This window comes from Phaethon lepturus, unplaced genomic scaffold, assembly GCF_000687285.1.
Source record: "Phaethon lepturus isolate BGI_N335 unplaced genomic scaffold, ASM68728v1 scaffold1251, whole genome shotgun sequence".
NCBI lineage: Eukaryota > Metazoa > Chordata > Aves > Phaethontiformes > Phaethontidae > Phaethon > Phaethon lepturus.
The window spans coordinates 28,981-37,742 of NW_010518247.1; the positions used below are offsets into that span (position 1 = coordinate 28,981).

General features: G+C 46.1%; 1 protein-coding gene across 1 annotated transcript; it reads left to right on the top strand.

The window, feature by feature from the left end:
* The first annotated feature begins 430 nt into the window (after positions 1-430).
* Positions 431-6,515, top strand: KLHL38 (kelch-like family member 38). Its single transcript, XM_010296632.1, has 3 exons — positions 431-1,780; positions 3,234-3,339; positions 6,229-6,515. The coding sequence occupies exons 1-3, from the start codon at positions 431-433 to the stop codon at positions 6,513-6,515; spliced, it is 1,743 nt and encodes a 580-aa protein (XP_010294934.1).
* Positions 6,516-8,762: the final 2,247 nt, after the last annotated feature.

An 8,762-nucleotide genomic window follows, 5' to 3' on the forward strand; every position in this document is an offset into this window, starting at 1 on the left:
AGGGGAAAGAGGCGCAAGCTACTAAACTGCTAATACTTTAAAATAATGAATAAATGTCTAAGCGCATTTATTCAATGTGATTAAAATGAACAAACCAATTGCTTCAGCTGTCCAGCTTTCATCCCAAATCAGTGAGATAACTTCAGTGCTTTTGCTTCTTGCCAGGGACACAGGCAGTGCTGACCTCAGAGCTGCAACCTATCTGATAACTTCACTAAAATTTTAAAGGGTCTTAGTGACCTTTTAGCTTCTTTATTATTTTCCCACTGTGCTTAACCCATGTTCCATTTCTTATGCGTAACAGTGAACGGATATTTAGAGCAACATCAAAGTCCCAATTTGTTCCCTTGGAGCTGGATATTTCAATAAAAGCTGCGAAGAATTTGATTTTTTCTGCCAAGTCCAGAATTCATCTCTCTCCTATTTTGCTATGGAGGAGGGATCCACTGAGGAGCTTCTCTTCAGAGACCAGGACTTCTCCTCCGAACTGCTGAGGCAGCTGAATGCTCTGCGGCAGAGCGGGATGCTGACTGATGTTACCCTCTGCTCTGGGGGCTTCGAAATCCCCTGCCACCGAAACGTGCTGGCTTCCAGCAGCCCGTACTTCAAGGCGATGTTCTGTAACGACTTCAGAGAGAGTCGCCAGGCTAAAGTCATCCTGAAGGGCATCGACGCTGAGATTTTGGATCAGATTATCCTTTATGTTTACACAGGGGAGATTCTTATATCTGCTGAGAATGTCCTGTGCCTATTGGAGACGGCCTCCATGCTGCAATACGCTAAGCTGTTTGAGGCCTGCTCTGCCTACCTCCAAGACAAGCTAACTCCTGACAACTGTCTGAGCATGATCAGACTGGCAAAAGTTTTGAATTGCCAAAGCCTGAATAAGAAAGCCAAGGCTATGGCTTTGAAATGCTTTCCTGAGGTGGCCTCTTCCGAGGACCTGAAGGACCTTTGTCCCTTGGAGCTCATCGATTACCTTGGGGATGATGAGCTCTGCGGGGAAGAGGAGCAGGTCTTTGAGGCACTGATGGTTTGGATCCGGCATGACCTCCAGGCAAGACAAGGTTATATCCAGGAGTTGTTCAAGAAGGTCCGGCTTCAGTACGTCCATCCAGCTTTCCTTTTCCACTTCATTGCAAATGACTCCCTCGTTCAATCCTCGCCCACTTGCAGGAGCATCCTTGAGTCAGCCTGGAGACATATGTTTTCCTTGTACAGCACCCAAGCGCCTGACATCAAGCCCATGCTGCACGTTCCTCGCAGGTACTCCAACCAAGAGTTCCTCATCATCATTGGGGGCAGGAAGGACAGCCAGCAGACGACGAGGGATGTCCTGCTCTATGATGACAAGACAAACCAATGGCTAAGCCTGGCCAAACTTCCCATGCGCCTATACAAATCCTCTGCAGTGAGCTTACACAGCAATGTTTATGTGCTCGGAGGAATGCCTGTTAGCAATAAGAAAAGCCCAATCAGCAATAATATTTACATTTATTCCCTCAAACTCAATCAGTGGAGGCTGGCTGAGCACATGTTAGTTCCACGTTACTCCCACAGAAGCTTGGCATATAAAAATTATATTTTGTCATTTGGTGGAATTGGTGAAAACCAAGAAATCCTGAATTCTGTGGAAAGATATGATAGTGTCTACAACACCTGCGAGAGCATGGCCAACATGCCTGTTGCCGTCCTTCACCCTGCTGTTGCTGCCAAAGATCAGAGGGTCTACCTCTTTGGGGGAGAAGACATTATGCAAAACCCTGTCCGTCTGATCCAGGTAATGATCAGTCCTGCTTGTCGTAGGCAGTTTCATCTAAGGAATTCAGCAGTTCATCACCCTCCTGAGGAAATTAAACCCCTCAAAAAAATTTTATTGTGAGTTGCAGCAAGAAGCAGGATGAGTTGACACATGACTTCAGGGAAGTCTTGCCTGCAAGGAGCATTGTAACTCTTTCATTTTCCCCTTTGAGTGTTTTTCAGGCACAAGCCCCAAGGTACTTCTCTGGGTGTCAGTCAACTCTGCCGCTGGTGGGCAGTGGGGCCAGGGCTGCCACAGGTGATGCTATGGCAGGCAGGGGCCGGCGCCCCCCCCCCCCCGCTCTGCGGCCCCCTGCCGGCTTTCATGGCTGTAGCCAGTCTCACTGAAATCAGTGCTTTCCACTTGGCAGCCGAGCTGGGGTCTCAGCCGTGCGCCTGCTCGCTCGCAGCAAAAGCAAGATTCATGATCATTAGAGCGATTAGATTCTCACTCATCAAAGGGCCAGGACTTAAACTGACAGTTATTTCGTATAAACAGTTGTGTTAAAAATGTGGCTCCTGCCACATGTTGCTGGCTCTCTGCCTGCTTTCAGCTGCTACACTCTATTACGAGGAAAAAAATACATTAAATCCTTTCTTATCTGATTTCATGCTTTAGCAACAGTGTAGTGTTACTTTCCCCATGAGTTTTTTTTACTGGTTTAGGTGTTTTAACTAAGAAGGATCATTAAAGGCTAAGATAGCAGCCAGCACATGAGCAATATTTCTTTACGGTGATAACACTACTTGATTATCAGGGGGAAGGAAATATATTTATCAGTTAGTGGGGAGATGTCCTGGAGATATTTGCTATATTAAGAAGTGGATGATGTGACATAAAAGTTTGCGTCGCCCAGATACAGATGACTGAATGATCATCATCTGGCAACAGCTCTTTTTCTCATATAAATTGATGACTTAGATACCACTCTTAGTCTCATCAGCAAGTCCCTTTGCCAATCTGAGTACATACCAGCCACCAGCACAAATATAGCAGCTGGGCAAACACAGTGGCTGCCAGCAGAGCTAGGTGAAGTTGAGGATTGTTTGCCCAGGAAATTGCTAAGGCTGAGGCAGGAATACACAGAATAACTGGAAAATTAAAAGAAACAGCCTGCACTTTAGGAGACCATTTTCCAGGAGTAACAGTGATTTAATGGCCTTGCAAAGATTTACAGCTGAGAAGTTTGCATGTGGCAGATACACTCTGCTTTAGTATGTGTGCTAGCATCTCCTGAAGCAGACAAGCCTGGAGAACTGGAATGCTTTCCGAGGTACATATTAGGAAAAAAAAAAGTGGCTAAATTCTCGGATTTCCAGCAGTTCAAGACAGAGGATTGTATTCATTAGGACAAAATAAAAACTATAAGTTCCTCTGTAATTACAATTACCAGTTAAAATGCAACATAAACAGCTGTATCTTTATTTGTCAGGTTTACCATGTCTCCAGGAATACATGGTTTCGGATGGAGACCAGAGTGGTGAAGAACGTCTGTGCACCAGCTGTAGTGATTGGAGACCAGATTATCATCGTAGGTGGTAAGGGTTCTGTTTCACCCTCCCTCCCACCTCCTCCTGCCCAGCTCCTGCATAATTTCACAGCCTTCCTGCTTGAGGTGCTCCCTCAAAAAGCACGTGGATCTTGGGAAGGAAAGGACAAGTGTGTCTACCCTCCATACACATCTCTCATGGGGTTTCATGACCATGAAGTGGGGACAAGTTCTCCGTGAGGCACCTTCTTACTCCAAGTAGCAGGATCTGGGTGGGGGGAAACTGGAGAAAAGCCAATGCAAGTTATGGCTCTGCAGAAGAAGGGAGGAAGCCAAAGGCATGGGGATCCTGCTCCTCCGCTGCTGACTCACAGACTTGCCCTCCCTGACTTCTCTTTTTGGGAAGATGGAGAGCACAGTTACCACAAGGCCATGGATGGGCTATGAGGGGTCAATCAGTCCTGTAGCTGCATCCTAGAAGTAATTATGAAATGTCCTGAGAGGGACGTGAAACACCCAGAGAGGGGAGACTTTTCAGTGTCTTTTTCAACCTGAGGATCAGCCTCTGCCTGTGGCTCTGATGAATGACGTCATAGAATCATAGAATCATACACTCATACAAGCATACAATAATACAATCATAGAATAGTTTGGGTTGAAAGGGACCTTTAAAGGTCTAGTCCAACGACCCTGCAATGAGCAGGGACATCTTCAACTCAATCAGGTTGCTCAGAGCTGCGTCCAACCTGACCTTGAATGATGCCAGGGATGGGGCATCTGCCACCTCTCTGAGTAATGTGTGCCACTGTTTCACCACCCTCAGTGTGAAAAATTTCTTCCTTATCGCTAGTGTAAATCTGCCCTCTTTTAGTTTAAAACAGTTACCCCTTGTCCTGTTGCAACAGGCCCTGCTAAAAAGTCTGTCTCCATCTTTCTTAAAAGCCCCCTTCAAGTATTGAAAGGCCACAATAAAGTCTCCCCAGAGCCTTCTCTTCTCCAGGCTGAACAACCCCAACTCTCTCAGCCTGTCCTCACAGGAGAGGTGTTCCATTCCTCTGGTCATTTTTGTGGCCTCCTCTGGACCCACTCCAACAGGTCCATGTCTTTCCTGTGCTGAGGACTCCAGAGCTGGATGAAGGACTCCAGGTGGGGTCTCACCAGAGTGGAGTAGAGGGGCAGAATCCCCTCCCTCGACCTGCTGGCCACGCTGCTTTGGATGCAGCCCAGGAGACGGTTGGTCTTCTGGGCTGCAGGCACCCATTGCTGGCTCATGTCCAGCTTTTCATCCACCAGGACCCCCAAGTCCTTCTCAGCAGGGCTGCTCTCAATCCCTTCATCCCCCAGCCTGTGCTGATACCGGGGCTTGCCCTGACCCAGGTGCAGAACCCTGCACCTGGCCTTGTTGAATCTCATGAGGTTCACACAGGCCCATTCATTGGTAGTTTGGCACTCTACAGTCTTTAATGTAGCTCCCCTGACCACAGGCTGGTACAACGAAGCATGTGTTAGATTATTTAGGGGAAAATGAGACATAGGGAAGCTTTAGCAGAGCAGAGAACTGAACTCAAATCACACAGGACTCAAATCTGGTGTCATCTCTCAGCAGGAGGCCACTGCTACCCTTTGCAGTGAGAATAGGGGAGACGTGAATCAAAATGTCCAAGACTATCAAGCTGCTCTGTGGCAGATTACCCTGACCTCAGTGCTCAAAATATAGTATTTTCAAATCTCTTATCTTCAAATGCATTAATCTGAAGGGCCTGTATTGACCCAAGTCTGATGATGATGAGCTTAAGTTCTCAATTTATTTTTTATTTATCTAAAAAAGCCACAGAAATTCATGTTAACTTTAAAGATCTTTCATTTTGCTTGAAAGTAGGGAGATTCATCACAGTCGGGTTTTATTTACCAGGCAAAATATTGGCCAAACACTCTTAGTTTTTCAACAACAGTAAACCCCACAAAAATAACATTTTCTCTTAAAAGTAGCTTTCATCACATTTCAGGTCCTCTTTGCATAACTGGACACATCATAAGAAAGAGGATCGGATTGTCCTAAGCAAGACACCCCTTTTGTTAGGGAAAGTGGCTCTGAGGCCTGCAAAACATGGCCCAAAGCAGTTTGCCATGGGCACTCTTGGTTATGTACAAGGATACATGGGCAAGGTACTGCTGGGTACCAGGCTCCCACATGTCCATTCCTCCTACCAGCCCTTACCTCTCAGCAGATGTGAGGTTACATCAACCCTCGGTGGAAGAGCTGTCCATTGGGTCACTGGCATGGTGGCCAGCACAGATGCGGCACCAAGGGCTTTGGGAGTGGAGCAAGAACTGGTGGCACTGTGCTGTTGAATACCCATCTCTAGTAGACATGAATACCCATTATATATATACCCATTATATATGATATATATATGGGTATATTGAGAGAGAGAGGTATATATGGGTATATTGAGATATATATATATCAATATACCCATTGAATACCCATTCAGTAGACAGCTACAACTCCAGCCCAAGAAAGCATTGTTGTTCCCTTCCCATGTGCCACTGGTTTCTGTATTACCTAGTGAAGCTCTAGGAGTCTGTTGGGTGAAAAGGAATACTTTGGGACATCTGAAGGCATATGCAGAAAACTGCAAGCTCCAACTGTGTTTGACAGGTTGCTTGCCTAATTTGATGGGGTTTATGGTGCTTGTCAAGCCTTGGCTGCCAAGGTGCTATGAGACAGGGTGTGGACAAACAGGAAGGGAAGATAGACAGACAGGCATTCTTGTGACACATCATGACTTTCCAGCTTAGATATCTTAATTCTGCCAAATTATGTACCAGTATAATAAGTTCTACTGAAGACTGGCAGGAAATATATTATCATTGCTTCTGCTGGTCCTAAGCTCTAATTCCCATCTGTCTCTTCCACCTCTGGCTTTGCATTTAGGGTACACTCGGAGAATAATTGCTTATGATACGAAAGGCAACAAGTTTGTTAAATGTGCAGATATGAAGGACAGACGGATGCATCACGGGGCCACTGTCATCAAGAACAAGCTGTATGTCACAGGAGGACGATGTCTCACTGCGGACAATGTCATCGAGGACTTGGATTCCTTGGACTGCTATGATCCAGAGACTGACGTGTGGACATCAAAGGGAAAACTGCCTCACAAACTCTTTGACCATGGGTGCCTTAGACTCCAATGTGTCCCCTGTTCTAACTTTCTCTAAACAACCTTTCATACTTCTCAGGAATTTTTGTGCTTTCCTTCCCAGAAAGGACCCACCTTGCTCTGCAGAGAGCACATGAGGAATTCTCATGGGGTCCCACAAATTCTTGGCCTTGAAGGCACCAGTGGCATTAGTAAGTTCCCGAACGCTCTGCCAGAAAGGTTTGTGCTCATTCTGCATTCAGCTGACCAGTATTGCATGTGGTGCTGCTAAGTTCAGCCTGCAGACCTTCCTCAGAGTCTCAGCAGAAAACATGAAAAAGATGCTGGGTAAGAACCTGGTGCAGGGTTTGGCCTTGTACAGTGTTTAAAATGAAAGGTGAATAGGAATGCTGGTATCTCCAGGGAATTAAGATCTGGGTAACCTGCATTTGTTAGCGTGCAAACTCAGCTGCATGACGTAGCCATTTGCTGCTCAGTGCTGACCAACCTTTCCATTTCGAGTGGTGGGAGTGTTTAGAATAGGAAGCCCCAAGCTCTAGTCTTGTAGCCAGGCCAGCAATAGCTGCCTGCGTTAGCTATGGTAGTCATCTCATAACAAGCAAAATTTTAACATTCCTAACATCAAATTAGAAGTTAGCAAAAGGCTGATGCTTTGATCTGAACTCTCACACTGTGACAAGACACAGATTTAACTTTTCTGAGCTATGGTTCTTTCTCAGTGCAGGCAAGATTTTTGTTCCATCTGCCTGCTCTCCAAAGGAGTGGGAGAAGATGGGATGGAACTGAAGACTGTCTGTGTCTTCTTTTTCAAGGGATCTTGTTTTGCGGGGAGCTTGCTTCTCCTTTAGCATTGGTGATAGCAGCGGGGTTAGTTAGAAGCCCTTTGGCTGATGGAATTCCTGAAATCAGGAATAGCAGGGAGGACACATGGAGGAAAGGCGATGTAAAAGACAAGAGGTATTTGGGAGGAACAAATTTTTTCTCCCTTCCTCCTCTCTCCAAACCACTGGAAAACAGTGGTGAGAGAAATCCAGTGACAGGAAACCAGCTTTCCAAGAAGAGCAAGTCTAAGTCTGCCATTTGGCAAAGCAGCTCTGTCTCCACCAATATTTTTGTGGGGTTCTGCCACTAAGTGCATATTTTTAAAGGGAGTGGATTAATCATCAGATACTGAACAGGCTGTGAACTGCTGTCAGGTCACCAGGCTTGGTAATATTGCTGAGATAGCAAGGAGCTTTAAAGAAAGTTCTGATGACCACCATCCAGAGAACAGATGGCAGAAACAACATCCCTTTTTCCTCATATTTGAAAGAAAGTGGGACTTTTCCAAGGGTACAGGGTGGCATGAGGAAACCACACTCAACCATTCTCTTCACAGAAGGCTACACAGCCACATGGTCACCACCACATTGCAGGACACCAACTCCAACCGCTAAGATCCCTTCCCATAAATCTAGATCTGGGAGCAGAAGTGCAACAGAAATAGTTAACAAAGTGGGGGGCTGGAATGAAGAATTGAGTATCAACTGCTGTTTTAACAATGTGAAATAAAATGTTATTATTGTTTGTATGAGCTTTGTGTTCAGGAGTCCCCATTGTTCCCTCTGCATTGTTGATAAAGGGAATTGTTTTTGTACCAGTGGTTTTTGCCAGGGTTTCCTTCTAAGGATCTGAGCAAACCCGCAAAAAATTAGTGGCAACCCAAACTCATCTCCCAGCTCAGAAGCCTTTGGCTATGTTTCTCCTCTGTCTTTCAGTCTATATCATCATCTTCTCCCCATGCAAAGCAGGGCTAAATCACGGCACTTGCCAAATTGGACCAGAGCAGTGATTCATTCTGCTTCCTCACAGGCCAGCTCCAGCTCTCTGGAGAAAAAAGGCTTGTCATGGCCAATTATGGGAAGTCTGCCCCAGGGAGATGTTTATTCCTAACTCCACAGTGCTGCCTTCCCAAACTTCTTCCTGTTGTGACCCCACTCAGCTCCAGAACTCCAGGAGACGCCAGTTGCTGCCATGCATTTTAGCTATCATGGATTCCTGCCAGGTTCGTGACTGTACCCAGAAACAAGGAAAAAAAGCTGACTTGGGGCCATAACCCCATGTTTGCAAACCATTGCCACAGCCATTGGTTTACACTTGGAAACAAACAGATTTTTTTAATTCCCGTATCATATAACTAGCTATTTTCTCAGCATTCATGCAGGGACCAAATAGGACCTCGTGCAGCTGTAGCTGGGTAGGAAATGGTGAGTGCAAAGAAGAGATACGGTTGCAGCAGCGTTGAGCACAGCATCCTTCCCCTGGC

Bases quoted from the DNA above. Each gene is read 5' to 3' on its own strand.
- KLHL38 (XM_010296632.1), top strand. From the start codon at position 431: ATGGAGGAGGGATCCACTGAGGAGCTTCTCTTCAGAGACCAGGACTTC. The intron at 1,781-3,233 runs GTAATGATCAGT...TTTATTTGTCAG, and splicing joins ACCCTGTCCGTCTGATCCAG to GTTTACCATGTCTCCAGGAA. The intron at 3,340-6,228 runs GTAAGGGTTCTG...CTTTGCATTTAG, and splicing joins CCAGATTATCATCGTAGGTG to GGTACACTCGGAGAATAATT.